Source organism: Mauremys mutica, chromosome 14, assembly GCF_020497125.1.
Source record: "Mauremys mutica isolate MM-2020 ecotype Southern chromosome 14, ASM2049712v1, whole genome shotgun sequence".
In the NCBI taxonomy this organism is placed as follows: domain Eukaryota; kingdom Metazoa; phylum Chordata; order Testudines; family Geoemydidae; genus Mauremys; species Mauremys mutica.
The window spans coordinates 12,114,058-12,138,499 of record NC_059085.1 but is presented as its reverse complement, the minus strand read 5'-3'; the positions used below and the strand labels follow the sequence as shown (position 1 = coordinate 12,138,499).

The 24,442-nt window shown below is 40.3% G+C and overlaps 1 protein-coding gene and 1 long non-coding RNA gene across 3 annotated transcripts in view; one reads left to right on the top strand and one right to left on the bottom strand.

The window, feature by feature from the left end:
• AMFR (autocrine motility factor receptor) overlaps positions 1–24,442 on the bottom strand; it is a 45,963-nt gene that overhangs the window by 18,007 nt on the left and 3,514 nt on the right. The window contains exons 2-11 of one of the 2 annotated variants that reach the window (XM_044987275.1): positions 22,390–22,482; positions 18,900–19,064; positions 15,335–15,487; positions 11,412–11,452; positions 10,802–10,934; positions 9,858–9,991; positions 7,318–7,428; positions 4,923–5,113; positions 3,448–3,551; positions 883–999 (exon numbers count right to left, since the gene is read on the bottom strand). In XM_044987275.1, coding sequence (XP_044843210.1) covers positions 883–999; positions 3,448–3,551; positions 4,923–5,113; positions 7,318–7,428; positions 9,858–9,991; positions 10,802–10,934; positions 11,412–11,452; positions 15,335–15,487; positions 18,900–19,064; positions 22,390–22,482 — 1,242 coding nt within the window. Of the gene's footprint in view, positions 1–864; positions 1,000–3,447; positions 3,552–4,922; positions 5,114–7,317; positions 7,429–9,857; positions 9,992–10,801; positions 10,935–11,411; positions 11,453–15,334; positions 15,488–18,899; positions 19,065–22,389; positions 22,483–24,442 lie in introns of both variants that reach the window. The other variant, XM_044987274.1, reaches the window with a different exon arrangement.
• On the top strand, positions 5,326–17,039 carry LOC123349312. The gene is made up of 3 exons (XR_006573455.1): positions 5,326–5,499; positions 13,700–13,846; positions 16,988–17,039. It is a non-coding gene; the product is annotated as an uncharacterized LOC123349312 (long non-coding RNA).

Sequence of the window (24,442 nt, the reverse complement as noted above, 5' to 3'; positions counted from 1 at the left end):
TTCTAAGAATAAATTCAAGATCTGTCTTACACCCCTCCCCTTTCAGAATGACAGCCGCTTTCCCACACACACTGATGGAAGATACATACCAGGTAACCCACCAGTATCTGTTGTGTGCAACACCAGATTTAGATATTCTTACTAACAGAAATGGAGTTCCCAGATGGCTTTATTGTAGTCCACAATAAGTAATAAGACCTGGACATTATTTTGCTGACTACTTTCTTTGTAATACCTCCGCCCCTCCAATGATATAGCTCAATCATATATCAGCAGAAAAAGCAGCTGCAAATGTTATGATGCTACAGCAACGTGACCAAGGAGATGCTTTGTAACATTCTGAGCAAATTACCATTGAAGATGAAATTTCTTATATGTGTTTTTAGCACATATATGGTATTTTTGCTATATGAGAGCGAAAAAATGGTGTTTCTGTAGCTTTAAAAAAACCAGGGAAATTCCACAAAAAAGCTAGGTTAATACAACAATACATTTGAGATTTTATAGGCACAGAAGTTGAGATAATCGCAGTCACAAAACCTGCAGGATCAGGATGCCAGTTAATTTTACCCAGGATAGTAAGACATTCAAATTAAATCCTATCTTTAATACTAAATGCTATATTCTGTGCAAGGGCGCCTGAGTTAGGCTGGCAGTAGGAATTTCCTGACTTTTATGCAGGAGAAATCTGAACAATGATGTTGCATTAACCCAACATTTGATACTACTAGTGGATAATAAACAAGGAAGAACTGAAGAATCAACGTTACATTTTCCTAGTTTGTTCTTAACATTCTCATCCACGTGATGAATCTAGACAATTGGTAAAGTACGGTCCTGTCAGAACATGATCTCATGACTGACCTGTGTTGGGAAAGGTACCTGGATGCGCCCCTCTAAGATGTTGTCAGTTGTTATTTCTACCGAGCGTGTCAGCTGCAGATCCTGTAGAACTATATGGTAAGGAACCTGAGGGAACATCTCTTGAATCTGATGGGCCTGTAAAAAGCAAAATTTATAATGTGAAAATCTGCGTGCAAAGTGCCTAAAAAAAGTCATAATGGAAGGTCGAAGGCCCAGATTTTTAGAACCGTGCATACATATGCTTAGTCTGTACCTGTAGTGACAGCAATTCCATTCCAGTTGCGGTAAATGTGCATGCAATGACAATAACTGCAAGAGCAAATTGGACACACCAGTTCTGGGTCTCTCTCGCTCTCAGAAAAACATCAGAACAACTGTACTGTTTGACGGCAACCTTGTGCATGTCCCATGTTCCCAGGAACAAGAGATGAGAAGCTGTAGCTGTCACCACTTTGGGAAATGCAGCAAGAAAAGTTAAGGGAATAACACACTAGAGAGGCCAGTAATAACTGACATCCAATGCAGAAAGATGAGACCAGGCTGACACAGAATGAGGTGAAATTCTGATGCCACTACAATCAACGGCAAATCTCCAATTGACACATATGGAGCCAGAATTTCATTATGAAACTTCGCCCTTGAAAGAATACAGGCTTCAATAAAACCTCCCATATACTCTTTTAATCAAGGTATTTTTCATGAGTGTTTATACCATCAATATTTTATCTTTCAGTGACTGAAAATTAACTCAATGTTTAAGATTGACTATACTCAATCCCAGATTAACGCCAACATGGCATTGATAACCCAAGGGACTAGTAGTGTCCATTTTAAATAGTCTACTCTCTCTCAGACTGTTCAGGTTAGAAATGGATGTTTTATCATCATCTGAAAGCTTGAGAAAACAGCTTTCAATGGATTAGAGCATGAACAACTAACAATTCACTGGATTTCAAGCTGTTTAAATGATGTACAACTGAAACAAAGAAAGGCAAGAGGGCAATCAAAATAATGTGCTTTTAAAGATCCAAAAAGTCTTGATAAATGCCAGGGCTAAAAAAAAAAAAAACAGTACATGACCAGTACAAGTGCTTTCAGGATCAGTAAACCTTTCCAATGCTCAGAAAGAAAGAAAAAATGTGGCAAATGGTATGTTGGATAGTGGGGAGAAAACCAGGTACATACTGGATGGTGCTTTCAAATAGTTCATAAAGCAACAACAGAGGTACAGTACACGTAACAACAACTTCCCTTTTTATTAATCTGTGACCAAAGTAACAGGTTCAGCATTTCAGCCACTGGTGGCCTCTCTCTTTGAATATTCTACCAGGGATTTTCTCAGATAACACGAAGCAGAATTTTGCTTAGTTTCCAATGTAAAATGCATAATGCTTGGGTTTACTAACACACTGGTCTTTTTCCTTACATTAGGCAATTCAAAGTACAATACTGAAATATATTCAAATATACATGACCCTTATAAATTATTAGTCATCCTAAATATAACTTCCATCCTGTGTCATCCTGTTCAGAAAAAAAGAATAGCTGGTGTCTGCTTAAATACTCTGTGCACATTTAACTAGAATAAAGTTATTACAGTCAATAGTCTGCAAACCCAAAAATATTCAAAACTGTGGTCTCACCCCACAGAGATTCAACAGCAGAGATGGCACCTAAGTCAGGTCTTGTAGCAGGTAGATGTCATTCATTTTACAAGATACACTGATGAACAATTGCTAATATGCTATGAAATTGGGTATCATAAATAATTCAGATTAAATGAACTAAACACATTTTGTGATGTAATTTCCTTGACTTTTTCTATCATGTGCTATCTTTTATGCACTAATCAACAAAATCTGGTAATTTATAATCAGTGTCCCTGACCTCAATGTGAATTAGCAAGGTTCTGCTGTACTAAGAGAGCACCATCTCATTTGTACGTGTTTGAACACAAAGCTCTATGTAGGTGCTCAGTACCATTAATAACGGTGATGAGAACTATAGTCCTAAAAGAAAAGAAACATACAGAGACGGTCTCTCTCTAAGAAGGACAAACACAGCTACAACAGTACTGCAGAGACAGTTTTGTCAGTTTAAGGCCTGATTTTGCTACCACTGACGTCAATGGCAAAACACTCAGGATGCAGAATCAGAACCTTTGTTGCTATGAACTGTGTGTGGAATGAAGTACTGGAGAGGACCATAACAAGGCAACACCAAGCAAGCTGAGAGAAGCAGCTTTATGTCCCAATCTCTGAAGTCACACCAACCTACCTATCCTCATCCACTACATCCTGTTGCAAGCAGTGCACAATGTTAACACTGACTTATGGTCTCCCCTCGCTTCAGTTTCCTCCACTGTCCATTTATTTTCACACATTAGCACTGCTAACATACAAACCCAGCTCCAGATGTCAATGGAGCTGCACCCACTTAAGCTAGGGCGTCTCTGTGGTGAAGCCTTGAGCCTGGCACCTGCTAGAGATTTCAATGGCTCCACTCACTCTCAGTCCACATACATCCCTTTCACCCCAACACAGACTGGCAGGCATAGGAGTATAATCTATTAATCAGTCTTACCATAGCATTGAGCTGTGAGTTGCTCGCTTGCGCAATACCCAGGATATTAGTAGTGTGCATCACTTCCACTGAAAAACTGGGCAACCAGCTAGCGATACGAGAGCCTGAGAGCAAGAAACCAAATGGAAGGTCAGGCAGGAATAAAAGAGGTTTTCAGCAATCTGAGCTTTTCCATGTGTGTTTAATTCCATCATCTCTAATTACACAAAATGAATAACTGAATTCTATAATGGATTCCATTCTAAGCATGTCTCCCAAATGGGGAGAAAGTAGGAGCAAAGACAGACATATCCCTCTCACCATAACCGTCACCATTTGTTTGAAATGTACATATTAACATTTCACTAAACCAGCCACTACTGATCTGTCACAATATGTTTACTTTTAAACAAAAACCGGTCGGGGGTGGGAGGAGGGAGTGTTTAATAGTTTGGAGGCTATCAGGGAATCAAGAGGACATGAACTCAGTTACAGCACCAGTAACCTACAGGTAAGTTCTAAGTTGTGGAGTAAAAATACCTGCTCAAAGACAAAGGGAAAACTCTAAGGTCAAATTCAGCTCTGGTGTAAGTGGGTGCAACCCCACCAATTTCAATAAAGACGTGCCTGCTTATAAAGCGCTAACTTTGGCCCCTACTGTTTCACAATCAAACTGCCGTGCAAAAGCCTGGAGCAATCACACTGAGTGATCCTCCGCCTCTTCCTGTGGCCATTACAGGATCAGGCCGCCTTGAGTATGGAGAATGAATAAATCCTCATTCCCATTCCCTTCCTCATTTCTTATTTGGCTGATAAATGGGGACTAGATGGTTAGTATAATTTTGGAGAAAGCCTGCAACACATGCCTGGTAAGATGTAACAGTCTTTCAAAAGCGGCCACTGATTAGCAAACAATTTGGGTAGGCAGACAAACCCCAAACATTTCCTGCTCTGCCAATGGGAATGAGAATTTATGGAACAACCAACAGTTCTAGAATTGTTAACCCTGTAAAACTCTAAGTGGCTACTCCCTTTTCCTTGAGTTACATACAGAAGAAGGGAGCTTTCAGAAGTCTTTATAGTTTTGGATGGTCTTAGAAGCATATGTTCAAACCTCTTCAGAGATGTGACAAAAGCAAGCGTAGACGTATCTGAGCTAGTTTTTAGCTAGCAATAACTTCACAGGGAAGCCCGCCTGCGACCCTGGGTACATATTCAAGCAGCTAGCTTGTGCTGCTTACTGTGGCTTCATTGCTATTGTTACATGTCACAACATGCTGCAGTCACATCTCTGACTGCAGTGCAGACATACCCTATGAACCGATATTCACCTGTAACTAGGAGAAGGAACTATATGTCTGAGAAAGTTGAAAGGGAGAGGAAACTTTTGTACAGTTTAAGTTTATATTGGACCACAATGAGGATCCAGTTATACAGAAGGCTGCTGCTCTTCTGTTTTTCTGGATAATATCAACTGTAAAACCTGGTTAACTAACCATCAAAGTGGAAGAAGTGATTGTGCTGGTTCAAGCGAGGTCTGCCTTCTGCTACTGCCACAGGTACCAAGTTCTCATCTAGATTCTCCCTCTGGTGGTCCTCCCTAACTCGGTGGTTGTCAGTGATATTGAGAGACATTCTGCAAGTGGGGCAGGATGTATCCTGTTCAAGCCAGGAACGCAGGCATGAGCTGACAAGAAACAGAAAACCATAGTGAGCATATACCATTTGTCTGCGATATCAAGATCACAGGTGCACAGAGAAGCTGCAGTGTAACAATCACACCTCACAATATTCTCTGCAACACATTAATATGTCTGATTGCAGTTACATTTTACAGTTACCTGAAGTGACAGACTATATGATCAGCTTCTGATGACCACATCACTTGATTTGTCTTTTCAGCTGAAGAAACCCAAGTGAAAGTGTTTGCACCTTGCTTTTATACCCATGCTTCCAGACAGACCCTCTTCATGTCTAGAGAAGCCTTGCACAGATTTACTTGTCCAAGTAGCCCAGAGCAAGTAAATTTTAGTTTAGAAGGGGAAGTCAAATGATCATCATCATAAAGAGCAGGTGAGTAGATTTTGTGGCTGTGATGGTAAATCTTCAAGGCATTTTTAGCCAGGCTGGTCTGGAGTTAGCATTCCAAAGAACTGTTTAAATTTTTCTTGAGACAGTTAACCTTACTTATATTATTGACAAGGGGCCTATTACTATGAGAATTTTATGGACTAAGATTTATTGATGCAAGCAATAATGCATTTATTTTCTAGATTCATTTACATCTACAACTCTTGGGGTCCCAGGACTTACAGGGATCCACTAAGCACTGTGTCTGCTTTCTGATTCAGACTGCAATGAGAAATCACACCGAATTCAGAATTGTATTCTGTTGCAGAAATTCAATACAATTTCTTAAAACATATACTTAGTGTTCATATAATACACTTAATGAGAAGCTCTCAATGCACTTTACAGAGTCTCAGTATGTGTCATCCCCATTTTACAGACAGTGAAACTCAGGTGAAAAACGACTTGTTTAATGTCAAACTACAAGCCAATGGCAAAGTCAAGAATATAACCCACTAGACTCAGTGCAAGGCCCTATTCCAGTGGATCAAGCTGTCCATCTATACATGATGATGTACGAATAAATATCTAGATATGATAGTCATGAGCACACTAGTAACACCAAAGTAGATATCATGAAAATCTAGCCAAATACATCAGCTTGCTTCTCAGAAGAGTGTACCAAGAAGCATGTTAGTGGTGCCAATGATCTAAAGTCATCACTTACTGTAGCAAACAAGTGTTGGATATGGTAAGACAGTGAATTCAAACAAAAGTTCTAGTAAAAATTAAAGATGGGATTTTCAAAGGAGCATAAAGGAGTTAGGTACATAACTCCCAGTGAAATTCAATAGGATTTGGGCTAACACGATTTGACTCCTTTGAAAATCCAGCTTAAAGGAACAAGGCTGATCTTAAACATGTGTATCTGGGCTACCATCTCTTTTTGTACATCTTGCACATAGGCGGACAGAGTTTATGATTTTGTGCGAACAAAAGCTATTCCACCACCTCCCAACTCTAAAACTAAAGAGCTATGCACTCCCACATATCCGAGAACAAGAACGAAAGCTTCATGTTTAGCCTGCTAATAGCAAAAGAAGGACAATGATGAGAAGAGATAATTAATTCTGAGACGGTATCATGGTTAATTTATTAGATCAGGTTTTTACACCTGAGTTTAAGTCATCCAATTTAACATGTTGCCTCTCTCACTAATTAGCTGGCACCATGCAGCTCAGTGTAACCTGAGTTCAGAAAGAATGCAAAGATACCATTTTAGATACATGGAAAACAACTTTCTGAAGAGGAGAGCCTCTGCTTCTCAAGTGCATGGCTGGTGATTAAATATTCATAGGGTTCTGTAGCTTTGTAAAAGGAGTTTCTGCATCAGCGACAAATTATCTCATTAAAGGCTTCATGGAATGCAAATAAATATTTATGAAAAGGTTTGCAGTGAATAACAACAAATTAGCCCCCGATCATAACCTCTGATTTGATAACTAACAGCCAGGAGAGAGCCAGGGAAGGAGCTATTAGCAAAAGAAACATGATCATACAACACATGGACAAAGCATTTAACTGACCCTTCAAGTTAAACAGGTACTTCAGAAAGCCCCTGCCTCCCTACCCAACTCCCGCTTTGTTTGTTTTAAGCACAAGGGTAAGGTATTGTCTCTGGTTTTTCATCTACCACCCAAAAAATAATAAATCTTCTTGGAGGAAACGAAGGTAGAGACAGAGGAAAAAAGCTGAGCTTGCTCAAACCAACCATCTATATACAGCAAGGTACTTTCTGCAATCAATTCACCAGATACATACTTGTGGAAGAGGTGCCCACATGGGAGTTTACGGGCAGTCTGCATGGAGTCCCAGCAAATGGCGCAGTCATCATTATTGACAGCTAGCTCTTCAGGAGTTGCAACTGCAAACCTACAATGGGAACAGACAAAACAATGATCACACCAAGCCCAGCACAGCTACACACCTAAAAGTTCTTCCATTAGAAACTCTCAATCACTGCACTAGCCATTCACTCTGGGTTGATGTAGAGCAGTAGTTTGCAGCTTTTTCCATAACACGACCACAGTTAGAAGAGAAGAAAGTTCTGGATTTCATTGCATCAGTTTTGAGACCCCTGTCCCATCTAGTTATGAAAAGAGAAGGTGTCCATGGACTTCCTTGCTACTCCTCCAAGACTCATCGTTAGACTGAGGACACACAAGGTATAGCATGCAGAGTCTTGGCTTAAGAATAAGTTATACTTTTTAAAACCAAATTCAGCTGTTTACATCAAAGTGGAAGTTCTTCTCTTCTCTGGTGTAATTTTTCGTTTGTGGTTTCAGGCAATTTTACACTCCCCCATATACACTTTAAAAAAAGTTTACGATAAAACTCAATGTAGACAACTAGTTTCTAGCAGCCAAGTGCAGAGGCTACGGTGATGAGTGCCATAGGAAAGCTTTTCAATAAAATTAGTGTAGAATATGCTATTTTGAAGATGTTAAGTGACAATCCACAGACACACTCACACTCACTCATGCCCATCACCCCAGTCGGGGTATGGGCCGCCAACCACAGATCTCCAGAGTCCTCTACCCTGGGCCATTTGCTCTAACTGGTTCCAGGTATAGCCCATTTTTGTGCAATCAGCCTGAAGGTCACGTCGCCAGGTGTTTCTTGGATGGCCTCTTTTCCGCTTGCCTTGGGGGTTCCACCGCAATGCCTGTCTGGTGATGTTGGTTGGCTGCTTGCATAGTGTGTGTCCTATCCAGCCCCACCTTCTTCTTCTAATTTCTTCCTCTGCTGGAGGTTGACGAGTCCTCTCCAAGAGGTGGATGTTACTAATGATGTCTGGCCAGCGGATCTGAAGAATCCTTCTAAGGCAGCTATTAATGAAGGTCTGGATCTTCCTAGTGGTTGTTTTAGTTGTCCTCCAGGTTTCAGCTCCATACAGTAGGACTGGTTTCACGTTGGAATTGAACAGTCGAATCTTTATTGCCAAAGATAGCTCTCTGGAGCTCCAGATGTTCTTGAGCTGTAGGAAGGCTGCTCTTGCCTTACCAATCCACAGACAAGCATGGTGCAAATTTAAATTGGCAGTTTCATAAAGAGTCTTGCAATATACTAGTGCTCTCACAAAGCAGTCATATTGACACAAAACATTGTGTAGACTAAGGGTCTAGTCCATCACCACAAACTAGAACACCCCAGAAACAATCAGTCATTGAGGTCCATAGTGAGGACAATTTGACTATAAGGAAGGAGTATCTGAAAACTTTTAGACTCAATACAACTTCAAGTCAAAAATTCTTTCAAAAAAATTTAGCCTACAAAAATCACTAATAAAAACAAACTAAGAATTTTATTGAAACCCACAAAAGAAAATAAGGAAGACCATTGTGAAGAGTTCATGTAATCTTTGGTGATTTAACATCCTACAGGCACTTCTCCTGTTGGTAATGGTGTGGGTTAAGGATGGAGCATCAGGCTTCTCTCTGAGCATGCGTTAGCCCTGGAACCAGGGGTGAAAGTGAGCTGATAGGGGCTGGTACTCTGTACTGGTGAGAACCTGCACCAGCCCACACCCAGCCCACATTAAAGGGCTGCCGCCTCTTTTGCCTCCCATGTTGGCAGCCCTGCTGGTAGGGTCCGTGCCGGCAGGGCCGATGGGGGGTGGGGGGGAGGAAGGGGCAGTGCTTTAAGGATGGGACCTTTGCCGCAGCAGCTCTTTGACACTGTTGCGCCCCCACCGATGGCACCGGGGGGGCAGCAACGTTCAAGCACTGCTGTGGCAAAGGACCCTGCAGCACTTTAACCCCTGCCCTTTTGTGCCCCCTGGCTGCCAACAGGCGGGGGGGGGAAGAGAGGGGGCAAAGGGAACAGCTGCCCTGGGACCAGCGATTTAAAAGGGCCCGGGGCTCCGGACGCCACTTCCGCAACTAAGCTGATCTAGGTCTTCGTGTAGACAGTGCTAGGACAACAGAAGAATTCTTCCGTTGACCTAGCTACTGCTTCTTGAGAAGGCAGATTACCCATGTCAATGGAAGAATCCCTCCTGTCAGCGTAGGTAGCGTCTATACTGAACCGCTGCAGCGGCGGTGCTGTGCCCCTGTAGCGTTTTAGGCACAGACAAGCACTAAGAGGGGTCTACTTCTAACGGAGGGGATGAGGAAACAAAAAATCAGTATGATGACAGAGTATAAGTGAAAAGACTTAACAGCTGGATCAGCAAATTTGTGTTTCACAAGCCATTTATATTAACACATGGTAAATAATGCAACCCCCTCACATCGATTTGTTTATCAGGAGGCTCTTCAGGATCCAACTCGGCACTTTAAACTCACTCATCATTTACTCACCTAGCTTCCATGTTTCCAACCACACGCAAGTAGTTCTTGTGACGACGGATTCTACGCTGAACCTCATGGAACAAATAACGCAGCTGCATAAAAATCACCAGGCTGGCCATCGACAACCAGATATTGCCAAACAGCTTTAAAACAAAACAAAACGGTGCTCAGAAGTGAATACCAAGATGCTAAAGAGAAGAACTGAAAAATATCAGAAAATGCAATATACATCGTACAAGTCACTAGAGTGTTCCAGTCTGAAGGGCTCAGAAAATTCCAATCTGGGTATTCCAGAAAAACCCAAACCATTATCAGCTGTTCCACCCTCAGACATGAGAACTTTGTTTTCAGAGAAACATCTACCCAGCCTTTACAACCTGAGGAGGGAGGAAAACTTCAGTTAGAAGATTATTTCTGCCAATGGGCATTGGATCAGGCTCTTAAGAGCAGGAAGAAAGATCTAAATACAGAGATAAACCAATATTAGCCCAGGTTATTTTGTGTTCTGTGTTCATATATAATCACAAGAACCACCTGCAGTTTACATTCTTAACACTACTTAAATAGTAAAGTATTTACAACAAAAAAGAAGTTACATTCACTCCTGACCAATTTGATGTCTCTTATTGGGGATGGAAATAATTTATTTTTCTTGATAATTCAAGCCTGACATTACTCAAGTACATATCAATTTGAAGTGAAACATCTGCGAAACATAATTATACAGAACCTATAATTATACAGAGAGCTAAAACACCAAAACAAAATAGCTTCCACAGAGTTCAATGATATAGGTAGAAACAATGCCTACAGAGCAACATTATATTTCCATTTCTTTACTTAAACACCTTCTGTGTAACGTTCAGTCCGTTACAAATTAAAAATGCGCGTGGCCAGGTCACTTTATATTAAGACAATTCTTTTTGCTTAGCACTGACTTCAATGTTACATACCAGCATGTGAATATGATGCATCAGGTCCAGTGAAAGCAAGGTTAGCTCCATGACAAAATCTGTATAATACACATACGTTCCCTTGCCCTCCCAGGTTCCTTCATGGTTGAGATCCCAGAGATGAATTACATAACTGTAAGAGAAGAGAAGTCAAAGTTATTTATAAAAAAGTTTAGAAACTGAACTTGATTCTAACAACATTGTTTACAATTTTTTCCCCTCCTGCTGCTGTTGCTCCTCTTTCCATCATACTTAGGTCTTTCTTATTCACCTGACTAATTAATCTCAATGATTTCAACAGCACTATTCATGATAAGCAAGGCAATCAGAATTTAGCCCTTGGTCTTGCGATATCTCAGCCTACTTTAAGCCCTGTGTGGTTATATTTGAGTCCATGCTTCAGATACACCATTATTAACAACTTCCTTAGTTGTATGCTCACTACTGTATTACTGAGCTTTACTGAAAAATACGATCTACAATAATCTCTGTCCCTCTCAAAAAGTCCCATTTGCAAACAAACAAAATAACTAAGCACCACCTTCGAAGTGAAGCACCTATCTGCACCAACATCTTGGCATGGGTATCACCTAAAACATATGCTACTTACCGTAAAATCACATGAGCAGTTCTCACTGTCACAAGTAGCGACTGTAAGGAAAAAAAAGTCAATCATTAATGTAATTCCGCCCCGTTTTACAGATAGGGCTACTGAGGCAGGGAGTTGAAGCAACTAGACGAGAGTCACAGTGAACCAGTGGTAGAGCCAGGAATAGAACCGAGGTCTCCTGACTCCCAACTCTTCACCCTGTCTTATAGACCATACTGCCTCCTTAAACCTTAATGTTCTCAAGCCTTGTCTATGCTGGGATCAGAACTTTGCTAGCTCCCTGCAGCCACACATAGCACAGTTCTCATCCCACTGTGGGCAGGAACGAAGTGTGAAGCTCAAGGAAACATACTGATGCTTATTAGTAGCTAGAAGTTTCAAGTGGGACTAAGAAAGCACCTCTAAGTCATTTTCATTCCTTTTGTTGAGGCAGACATAATCACTGCAGGAATAATTTAAGTCTCTAGTGTTATGTAATAGTAGATACAAAAACCTGCATAGAATTACATCTTGTACCACACTCCTCATTGTAGAATCTGAGTGCCTTCCAGTAGTGCATTAAGCAACATAACTAATGTATTTGTTCCTTCATCCTTTTCCCAGAGGTAGAAGTATGGGGAGTATATTTTGTTTTGGGCTGTTACAGCTGCCAAGGGAATGTAAATGTCCTTTTCTACATATAAAATTTCAATCACAGATTTGCATTAACCAATTATATAATATTTTGTTTTCAATGTGGCTTCTCTCATCCTGAAAGATCAGTGTGTGTTTATGGATTCTACATACAATACACAGATCACTTCGCCCAACTCTCAATTGGCCAATTGGATTAATTTTGCTGTCCTTGCTGCCTGAGCACTAAAGAGTACAAATATCTTTACAACAAAGTGGTGAATTAAAACAAGATATTTAGACTCCATAGCACACAGCCCATCATATTACAATTCTTACAGTAGCTAAAATATAGGGCCTAAACTCTTTGGGTTTTCCCTTGACAGATGTTTTCCTTATCAGGCATTTCATACCATGTCCTGGCTTTGACATAAATCTGTGCTCAACAGTTTATCCATCCAGCAGATCTTATAATCATTCTGTTTCACCACAGGGATTTAATTTGTGTTTTATATTTACTTTTGCTCATTGGCTTGCTCAGAAATTTACCCTGTAACTAGAAGACCTCTTGAGAACAAAGTACAGTAACTTTTCTGTTTCTGTAGTTTGGTATGTGATTGCATCAGCAACGTAAGAAGGTTTAATTGTCATGTATGTGACAGGAGCAGATTGTGTTGCTGACTTAACTTTTTTATGAAAGTTGGGTCCTGATTAGAACATAAGACAGTACTGAGCGATTTGCTGACATTACTTGCTTTTAGTCTGACCTGTATATGTTGCTTGGATGATTTGCTGATCATAAAATATGAAGATTTCAGTCAGACAAATGGCTGTATTATTGTAAAAAAAATAATCCTAGAAATGTATTCCAAATGTATCAGAGACAGGGTGTTAACTTGAGTGTTTTACTATTCACATGCAATATGACCAAACTATGGTTGCTGTCCGAACCACACCTGAATGTCCTGTCTTTCATACTTTTAAAATTTCAACCCCATGTTGCATTTATGTAATTTTTTTTAATTAAATTTCCTTTAAATGAAGAAAAAGAAAAGTCATGAAATGGACTCATTTCACAGGATATACTTGGTTGTGTATCTGGAGCATTGCAATTTAGTATTTTAAATGTTTATTCAGAAGCAACATAGAATACCAGGGTTGGAAGGAACCTCAAGAGGTCATCTAGTCTAGCCCCCTGCTCAAAGGAGGACCAAACCCCAGATTTTTGCCCCAGGTCCCTAAATGGCCTCCTCAAGGATTGAGCTCACAACCCCGGGCTTAACAGGCCAATGTGCAAACCACTGAGCTATACTTGCCAGGCCCTTTCAGAACCCAACCTACTTCCCTTACCACATTCACATCCCTCCCAAAACTCATCTCTGTCATCCTGCTGAGAAGAGGAGGGAATAGGCAACACAAAGAGAAGGAAGAAGCCTGGCTAGAACCTGAGAATCACATTCACATCACTCTACTGAAAACACAGGGGAACAAAGCTAAATCAATGTTTGCAAAGTCAGGAAAGAGACTAATAGGGTACTTTTAAAAATCCAATATAATTACATATACTCAAATGCAATATAGTTGGCAGTGTCCATTTTAAAAAGCATCAGATTGACTGTCAGCAGGAAAACATTTCAAAAGCCTTTGACTGCAGTTTCATTACTTTTTCCTTTAAGTTCGAGGATCACCACCGGACATCAATGTTAAGAGGCATACAGAAAAGAACACGAGTGTATCTCCTGAGGCTCAACTTGCAGACACACATTGGTAATTTCACTCACATGAGAACAGGCCCACTGAAATCGAACACTCTACTCATGCAAGTAAGTGCTGGCAGGACAGTGCCCCTGGTTTGTTAATCAGACACCTAAAAGCTATATCAATTCACTTGACACATCTGATTTTTCAGAACTTGTTTTTAAAAATACATTGGTATGAGACAGATACATCTGTGTTTATCTCAGTGTTAAACTTAGGGCTGCAAATCATCTTTGCTTTAAGAGGTGGTAGCTATGATAAATCCTTTCCATGCTGCCTACTTTCGGCAACTGAAATCAATACATCTGTGTATGAGAAAAACTAATGAGCATGCTTCGTGCGAAAGAGGAAGAATTAGCTGAGGTGCCTATTAGAATGAGAGGGGCAATGTTAGAAAGAGCTCAGCTATCAGAAACAAATCTTCAGCTCCGTTTCACTCTACACGCCGTCTGGCTCATTTTTGTGTTCAGGTCAATCTTAGCTGAAACTTTAATACAAGTGCCAAATATTGAAATGCCCACAGCCCTGCAGCAGGCACCTCTGCTCTAACTAGGTGTCTCCAACCATCCCCTAGAAACCCCCAATTGTTTCCTCGCTCCACTATGTCTGGCAGTACTAGGATCCTCCTACTTCCAGCTTGGACTGATTTAACATTAAGATGGTCCAGATAACCACTATGTGGTACATGAACTAAGGAAAATATATACTTGTTCCACCCCTAATAAGTAAAGAATAAATGGAGAAATACAGGTTGAACCTCTCTAATCTGGCACTCACTGGTCTGACACTCTGTGGCATAGGCGCCGACTCTGTGGGTGCCCCGGGCTGGAGCACCCACAGGGAAAAAACAGTGGGTGCAGAGCATCCACTGGCACCAAGCTCTCCCCTCCTCACCCAGTGCCTCTAACGCGCTGGCAGCCCTGTGCTTACAAACTGGCGCAGGGCTGGTGGCCAGGACCCCAGGTGGCAGCAGGGCCCCCGGGCAGGGGGCCATAAAGCCTGGGGGTGCTGCAGCACCCCCCACACCCTTACTTCCCGCCCCTATGGAGACCCACTGGCACTCTATATTGACCTCCTGTAGTTCAGCAAATTCTCTGATTTGGCACTGGTCAGGTCCCAAGGGCGCTGGACTAGAGAGGTTCAACCTGTACTACACTGGAGAAATTGATTTAGATAACTATTCTAGTCCATACTGAACAGGAAAAATAAATACATTCTAATAGACACTTCACCTAATTCTTCCTGTATGTCTCATGAAGCGTGCTCATTGGTTTTTCTCATATACAACTGTCTTGATTTCAGCTGTGCCAAAAGTAGACAGCATTGTATGGATTTATCATAGCTATCGCTTCTTCAAGCAAAGATGATTTGCAGTCCTAAGTTTAACACCAGGATAAACACAGATCTGGTGGCTGCTTTGCAATAGTACAGTATTTATTTTAATTCTTTCTGTCTGGAGACTTTCAAAAACCAAACTGCTGAAGCCCCCAAATAAACCAAAGATAAGAGGAAAAACAAAGTGCAAATCAGCTTGCATATAAAGTAAGTCTCACCTCTGCTGCCATGAAAGCTAGAGTGTGCATTCCATGCGTATAGCCGATAACGCCACAGATCACTGCTAGACCACAGCAGGAGAGTAACATGGCAATCAGCAGAGCCAGGACTCTGACGTGGCTGCTCATTGGGGTGGTGGGAGAGAAGGAAAGCTAAAACATAGACATACAAAACAGTGTGAACAAACTGGTCCTCTCCCTATTGCCTTCACCCACCACATATTCAATTGAACCTAATTACTTCCTGAATATAACCAGTGTCGCAACCTCAACCAGCTAACCCAAGCAGCTAGGAGGGCAGGGAGAAAAAAACCAAAACGCACACATACACTCCCTAAGTCCTTGTGATTCTAGCTTTCATTTATAGTCACAGATTTTAACGCCAGAAGGGCATAACTTAGGCCGCAGAACCTCACCCAGCAATTTCTGCATCAAGCCCATAACTTCTGTTTGAGCTGGAGGGTAGGGTGACCAGGTGTCTGCTTTTCCACTGGAACACCCAGTCAAAAAGGGACCCTGGTGGCTTCGGTCGGTACTGCCGACTGGACCGTTAAAAGTCTGGTCAGCGGTGCTGCAACGCTAAGGCAGGCTACCCCCTCCCTGTCCCAGCTGGCACCGTGCTGCGCCCTGGAAGCAGCCAGCTGCAGGTATGGCTCTTAAGCGGGGGCGCCACGGGGCTCTGCGCACTGCCTCCACCCCAAGCACCGGCTCTGCACTCAGAGCTGGGGGCAGGGGTGGTGCCTGCGGGTGAGAGCAGCGCGTGGAGCCTCCTGGTCCCCCTGCCTAGGACCTGGAGCTGCTGATTGTTTCTGGGGTGCGCACAGCGCGGAGCCAGGACAGGCAGGGAGCTTGCCTTAGCCCTGCTGCGCCGCTGATCGGGAGCCACACGAGGTAAGCCCGAACCCCAACCCCTGCCCCAGCCCTGAGCCTGCCTCCCACAAACCCTGAGCACCCTCCTCCACCCCAAACCCCTCAACCCTGGCCCCACCCCAGAGCCCTCAGCCCCCTCTGCACCCCAACCCCCTGACTCAGCCCAGAACCCCCTCCCACACCCTGAACCCCTCATCCCTGGCCCCACCTCAGAGCCCTCACCTCCTCCTGCACCACCATCCCCTGCCTCAACCCACAGCCCGCTCCTACACTCCAAATCCCTCGGCCCCACCCCTCAGCCTGGAGCCCCCTCCTGCACCTCAAACCGCTCATCCCCAGGTCCACCCCAGAGCCCACACCCCCAGCTGGAGCCCTCAATCCTGAACCCCTCGTTTCTGGCTCCACCGCAGAGTCCGCACTCCCAGTTAGAGCCCTCAGCCCCTCCTGCACCCCAACCCCCTGCCCCAGCCCAGTGAAAGTGAGTGAGGGGGGAGAGTGAGCCACCAAAGGAGGGGGAATGCAGTGAGCGGGGGCGGGGCCTCGGGAAAGGGGTGTTCGGTTTTGTGCGAATAGGAAGTTGGCAACCCTACTGGAGGGTATGTTTTAGAAAGACATCTATTCTTGATTTAAAGATGTCAAGGGATGGAGAATACACTACTTCCATAGGTAAGTTGTTCCAATGATCAGTTACCCTCACTGTTAAAAAATTGTGCCTTATTTCTAGTTTGAATTTGTCTAACTTCAGCTTCCAACACTGGATCTTGTTATGCCTTTTTCTCCTAGATTAAAGAGCCATCAGAAATCTCTCCCCATCCAGGTATTGATAGATCATGCTCACCTTTTGATCAGAAGACTGAAAAATATTTCCTTTATATTATTTAAGATTAAATATAATTTTAACTGAAAATGCTTATATGCTTTGCTTATATATTATATCAAAAATAAAGTCATCTTAATTTAAGGATGAAACTCTGAGTCTGCGGTGTTTGGTTAATTATTAAGTTGGCTCACATATTTCATGCATTCAGTTGCTAAATTCATTCTTCTTTCCCCCTTTGAGTTGGAGTCAGCTTCATAGTCACAGATTTATCAAGAAAAGTGTTATAATCCAGACTTTAATGTTTTCCTTCAACAAGAAAGAAAGTCCCAGTACCAGAGCTCCTTTCTTAAGAACTCTCGCTCAAATGCAATAAGCATTTCTACCTTTACAGTCCGCTCTCTCTTAGCCTTCTAGAAGATAACTTCAGTACACCAAGAACTGCTAGATAACCTTCCTGTTGATCTCTGGTTTATAGTTATTCCACCCCACTCAATCTCATTTCACTTTAGGCCACTATCAAACTGCTGGAAAGGCAAACCTTCCTGGGTGGTGAAATGGAAAAAATTGGGGAGTACAAGAGGCCTTAAAATATAGAGTTTGGGGTAAACCAGAGAATTCAGTCTGGCTCAGGCTTTTATTTAATGACACTGAAGCAAAGAAAGCAGCACGTAACTTTATAGATACTTGTGTCTACAATTACTCAAAGTACAAAGCTGATTTTTCTAATCTCAATAATAGTCCATAAAAAAAGAGAATTAAAGTGCTCGTCAGATAACATATATTGTGGCACACACACTACCATGTGAAAGCTTTGAATTTTGTAATCTACATTATAACTCTGTTCATATGTCCAGCATAATAAACAGACCTGGCCAAATAAGAGGGATCAGATTACAATCGTGTGCATAAAGGTCAATTTGTTTATTTAACTAAAACTGAATTGACACTTTATTCCTTTTAAGACCCCTATTAAAAGTGCACTCCAATAACTTACCCTTTAGGCATTGTTTCTCACTACTCTGCTCCCCATCCTTGTTTAGAACCATCTTAGCTCTCCATAGTCTCATTGCTATTGGTGCAAAAGCCATGTCCTCTACAGCTCCAGCCACCTGGTAGGCCTCTCTCCAGCCACCTGGTACGGCCTCTCTGCAATCCTCCATCTCATTTCATTTCCCAGATGATGACTGTCTTTCCTCCTCGCCTGAGCCTATTCACTACTCTCCCCCTCTGTGGCTCACTATTTACCTCTCTAATACAGATATCGTTTGGGATACAGTTTATAATATACAGTACATACAAAGATGCATTGTGTACCATCAGTTCTTGATAGAGGCACAATGATCAACTATTTCAAAACATGAAAACTGCACAGAAACTATAAATACTCAATGAAATCCAATTCCTTTTGCTCTATTCTTTGTAATTTTACTTTGAGAGATCATAAACATTTCAAACTACCCTCAGAAAACTACCCAACTGGGCATCAAACTGAGGGTGATTTTCTAGAATTCTTAGCTTAGGCAATCTGAGGACACTTTTTAAAAAAAGGATATTTATTGCAGTAATTCTAGGCAAGGCAAGAACACATGGAGCTTTACATCTGAGGATCTTTCAGCATTTTATGAAAAAGGATAAATATAATTTAACATGGGATTATCATTTAAGATGGGAGAACTGTAGCAGGGAGGTTAAAGACCTGCTTTTCAGAGGTGCTGAGGAATCACAGCTCAGTCTGAAGTCAATGGGAGACATGAGTGCTCAACATCTCTGAAAAATCAAGCCCTAAGTGACACAACCAAGGCCACACAGTGAGTGAGTGCTGGCACTGGGAGCAGAACTCACATCTCCCAACACACAGGCATTAGGAAAACTTACATATTCAAATCGATCCTTGCAGAGCTGAACCATGAGGTGGAGAAACACAAGCCCAGAGAACCAGAGGCACCACATGACCACCTCTTCCACTGTCTGAACATTCAGCACACCAAAGATAAAGATAAACTTGTAGAAGATGAAATTCCAGAATTTGTCCTTGAGATGCTAAAAAAGGAAGACATTTATTTCTGTAGGTAACCAAAGTAGTTACACAAAGCTCACATACAAAATTATCCACCCCGGCTATTTTATTAATAAAAATAAATTATAATAATTTGCACTTATGCAGCTTCTTCACCTGACAGTCACAACATGCTTTAGGACAGTAATTACAAGTTCCACTGTGCTAGATATTGGAGAGAGTAAAAGGACAGTCCCTGCTCCAGAGAGCTTATAGTCTCAATTGAGCTAAGAAGCAAAAGATGAGTGGAACAGACAATAGGCAGGAGGGAAGATGAAGGAAACAGACGTATGAAAATGTGATAGGCCAGCTATTCAGACAGCTAGATGGGGATATTTTGTATTATTTTTAAAACAATAGGTGTGAATAACACAAAAATGAGAAATATTAGAAATTCCTGCCATCAAGGTGGATGGATTTAAATCACCAATTTTAATCATGGTTTGCATTTGTACTTTTTAGTTATTTTTCTAAAGAAGGCTGATTACCATTGGTTGGTAGCGATTAAAACATGCTTATTTGCAAACAAATACAGCCTTTACACTAAATTTGGTGCTTCTTTTTGCTAACCAGGAAGATGCACTATAAAAACATTAATTTAAACAATTAAATGACTTAACTCACATTTATCCAGATAATTTAAAAATACAAAAATTAACTATGTTAGAAAAGTGTGATTTTTTTTTAAACCTGGGATTTGTGTCAAGCTCTATTTGGATGGAAAGTCAAGTACAATTAAAAATGCACAAAACCAACATTTTTTTAATTAAATAAAACTACTTTAACTGTGCTGGATACATAAGAAACAAGTTTATCAAAACATGTTTCGCATCTAAAACTGATTTATTAAACAGCTTCTCTCTCTATGTAAACTATTTATCTTTAATTAGCAAATTGAACTGATTGTTTCTGGTCACCATGCCCTTCAAGATTTTAGAACCGGTAGAACTCATCCTCTCACAACTAATTTTTGTTCATAGATTGGAAGAAGAAAACAAGCTTTCCTGTGTTTCCAATTCCCAACTGATTTCTTAACTTGAATGAACCTGTCACTGAACTGAACTTGAATACGCTGAAATGAAGAAAATATTCTCTCTGCACCTGCAAAAGAGGCTACTGCTGTCAGTCAAAAGCTGATTTAGCATGTCAACAAACTTTGGCTCCAGGCTTTTAGCCAGTCACTCCCACCAGCTCAATGGTTTGTCACCAAGTTTTAAAGAAAGTCAAACATGTTCTAATATTTTTTAAATTATTTTAAGTGATTTAAATAGATTATAGTAAATTTAGGCCTTAACATAGGTTATCTTTTTAATTATTTTAAATCATCCATTTTTATCCATGCTGCCTGTCATCTACCTAGCCTCCACTAGACACTCCTTTCTCTTAAGGTATATTGACTAAATGATGTTCCTTTTGTACCACTGTAACAAGATAGTGCAGCATTATAGATAAAGATTTTTTTTACTATGTATTTGTACAGTGCTTAATACAATGGGGCCTTGATCTCAACTGGATCCTCAGTATCATAGCAATGTGGCTGTGAGGCTACCAATATTGCCATTTTCATTTCTGGATTGCTGATATATACATATTAAACCTTTCTTCAGCCACTGTAGGAAATTAAGAGAAAGTCACAAAAATCTAACCCTCTAAAAACACTCAGTGTATAAGATACTTGGTCTCCAACATAATGGCTACATACAAGAAGGAAGGAGATGAGCAACAGTGGGACAGGAAAAGCATTCCCACACACATGCAATCAGAAAGAAAGAAAGTACACTGGTTAGTTACTGCAGGATAAAAGCCACTGTACAATTTGTAGGGCATGGGAAGGCTTTATAGAAAAAAAAATATATGAATCCTCTTTGTAAAAACACAATGAAATCATCAGCAAGACAGCTAGAACAGGCTAATAATTCCTTCAGGGTGATCACATTTTTCACCTACCAACATATATAGCCTGTCTTTCAAAGGAAGCTATCAAAGTACATTTCAATTTTTAAAGGGACAGCAAACACACTAGAAACTAGCATTGACACTGCTTTGAATTCTATGTCCATATGGTCACCACGGACAACTGAAAAAAATCTAGCAGAAAGCCCTGGGAGAGTGCCTCACTTTTAAAGCATAGGCACTGCATTCAGAGGTCTTTAGGTCTGTGAATCACCAATATGATAGATTGCAAGAGATCTATGAACAAGTAAATAATAGTGCCCCATTTGCACTGCATGCCTATTACATTAAACTTATTTTTTTCAGTGACTGCATGTGTGTGTGTATATATATACACACACACACACATATATACAGAGAGAACATATTTTGAAGTCAACTTGATTTTTGAAAATTAATTTTCAAAATAACTCCATTTTCTGACAGAACAGATTCTAAATAGTATGTCCTGAAATCTTTTTTTAAAATCCTTTAAAAAATGTTTTTCCTGCTTCCTTGCTGATGTTTAGAAGAGGGGCAAGCCTAGGACCAGTAACAAATGGGCTTAGGCTCAGCTCTCCTGCCTTCTCTGTGCACGTGTCTGCCGACTGCCACTGATGGGAAACATCCTCTTCTTGCAGAGGTTGAAGGTGCATGAGAGTTATGTCATCATGCCAGAGCATGAGGAAAGAGTTGTGGCTGACCAATACTAAAACAGTGAAATTGACTATGTAAAAAAGTACTGTCAAATGCACGAAGTAAACTAAAATCAAAAATAGAGAATTGTTTTCCTCTAATTTCCTTTAAAATTAAGAGCACTTGTAAGCACAGGAACAACATTTTTGATGGAAATGTAATTTCCTAGTTGACAGGTGTCCTTTTAAAATACAATAGCAGTTCACCAAAATTAAAGCTCCTCTTCAGAAACAAGCCAGAAGATTTATGGATGCTTATATATGAACTGAGTAGTTTACCCATAAGAGAACTGCAAAGGGCTTCTTGGTTTATTTTAAACTTCCATAAAATTTATTGAATGTGCACTTTCAAAATATCAAAAGGGGATATCTCCAAATCATGGACAAATCACCTTCTAAACTTGGGGTTAAAAAGGGAAACAATTTTGATGGAAAGATGGGCAAAATCAATCTTACTTTTAAAAAAATCATTGTAAATCCTAAGAGCTACATTTGTATCTTTAAAAAACTGTTAGGGTGCTAAATGTTAATCTGTGCAACTCTCAATATTCCCAGATGGGATATTAAAACCATTCACCTACAGAAAAAAAAAACCCATGTGAAGATAAAGAAGAGTCAGATTAAGAAAACAAGTATCTGAGAGCATGGCAATTAGTCTAGAAGCCTCATATGTTTTACTTACCTGCTTCTCACTAACACGAAGAGGACCAAACACTGCACACTGGATTAGTTTAGCAATCAACATCAGGAAACAGCAGGCAGTATTCACCAGTACCTAAAAAGAAATTAAACATATTTTAGTCCTATTCATAAAAGAGAGCACTATATCTCACCTCATTGTTATTGTGCAGTACAATAGTTGTTTCAGGTAGCCTGTAAAATATGCCCCTTCCTAAAGCCTAACTTCTAGGCACCGTACAGTAGAATACATGTCATTATTTCATTTGTGGAAACAATGATCTGTGTCATTAAGAGCAACAGCATCATTATACAGGTAACCAAGCTACCACACCTAAATTTGCAAGGAGACTGACTTTTTTACCCAAGTTATCATTAATATCTTACATTATTAAAAATGAAATAATGTCAGAATTTGATTTTCTTTTCACTATTTATTTAGTTTACTTATTTTATCCATCTCAGCTTAGACAATAAAAACTGACTAGTCAAATTCACTTTTGTTCCCAGTAAATTTTACTTTCTGGTTTCCACTGGCTTTAAGCTTTAGCAACAGCTGATTTATGATGCCTCACATCATCAGGTCAGTGGCACTCAGAAATGATAAATGAGTCGTTCAAAACATTTTTTAATTTAAGAGTCTAGTTTAGATTAGCAATCATCATTTAACTGGACCGGTTTAACATATAAAAAACTTTTAAAACTGCATCAGATTTAGTAGTTAGTACAAATTATTGTGAACATTTTCTAGAATAAACTTTAACATTTTAAAAATACAGTACTTAAAAGGCAATGAGGAGTCTGGTGGCACCTTAAAGAATAACAGATTTATTTGGGCATAAGCTTTTGTGGGTAAAAAACCCACTTCTTCAGATGCATGGAGTGAAAATTACAAATACAGGCATAAATACATATTGGCACATGAAGAGAAGGGAGTTACCTTACAAGTGGAGAACCAATGATGAAGGCCAATTTAGTCAGGGTGGATGTGGTCCACTCCCAATAATTGATGAAGTGGGTTTTTTTTAACCCATGAAAAGCTTATGCCCAAATAAACTTGTTAGTCTTTAAGGTGCCACCGGACTCCTCGTTGTTTTTGTAGATACAGACTAACACAGCTACCCATCTGATACTTAGTATTTAAAAGGGACACTGTCAATTTAAAAATCATATATGCTGCAAACAAATTTATCTTACTATAAACACCTTAATAGATTATTCAAAGTTATCATTTTTATAATCCATTTACTTTTCACTATTTATGCTCTAACTTTTTGCTTTTCTCTCAGCCCAGACAATAAGAATCAATAAAGTCGGTTTCCCTTTTGCTTATAGTCAGTGTCATTTCCAAATTCTTAATTTTGGAATATTTGCCATCCAAACACACAGGAGAATACTTATTTGTTTAAAATACACTGTTTTCATTTGAACTTTTTTTTTATTGTGAAATATTTCCATTAGTCTCAGGGTTGATAAAAATATGCTAGCAAATTTTAAATTTGGGGCCAAATTTAAGTGGACAGGGTCCTTTACAAGGAATTATTTTTAAAATGATCAAGTTGTTTCCCTCCTAAATTACAAATGTATATTTTAGTTAAAAAAAAAATTATATATTTTTTTTACAGATGCCATAAAAGCTTGTTTATGCCTGATGCCAACATGCAAGTCTAACTACACACTTGTCACAGGTAATGCTTTGCATAACACAGACATCAAGCAAAATTAGGCTCTAGGTTGGTCTGTGCTGAAATTTTCTAAATCTATCTCACCTTGATATTTAAATTGCTGAACACAAGTCAGAATACTCCAGTCTGAACATGTTCACAGTGACATCATTCATACCAGGCCTGAAAATCTAATAAATAAAACGTATCTGCTTTCTGGAACTACGCCAGTTAAATCTCTCTGGGATTAGAGCTCTTGACAGTCATTTCAATGAAAATCGTAATGAGTAGAAAATACTGAATCACTTAAACTGGTTTCTCATTTTTTTGCCAACCAATCCTTTTGATTAACTTTTGAACTATATAGGACACAAGGAGTGAGAAAAGAAATGA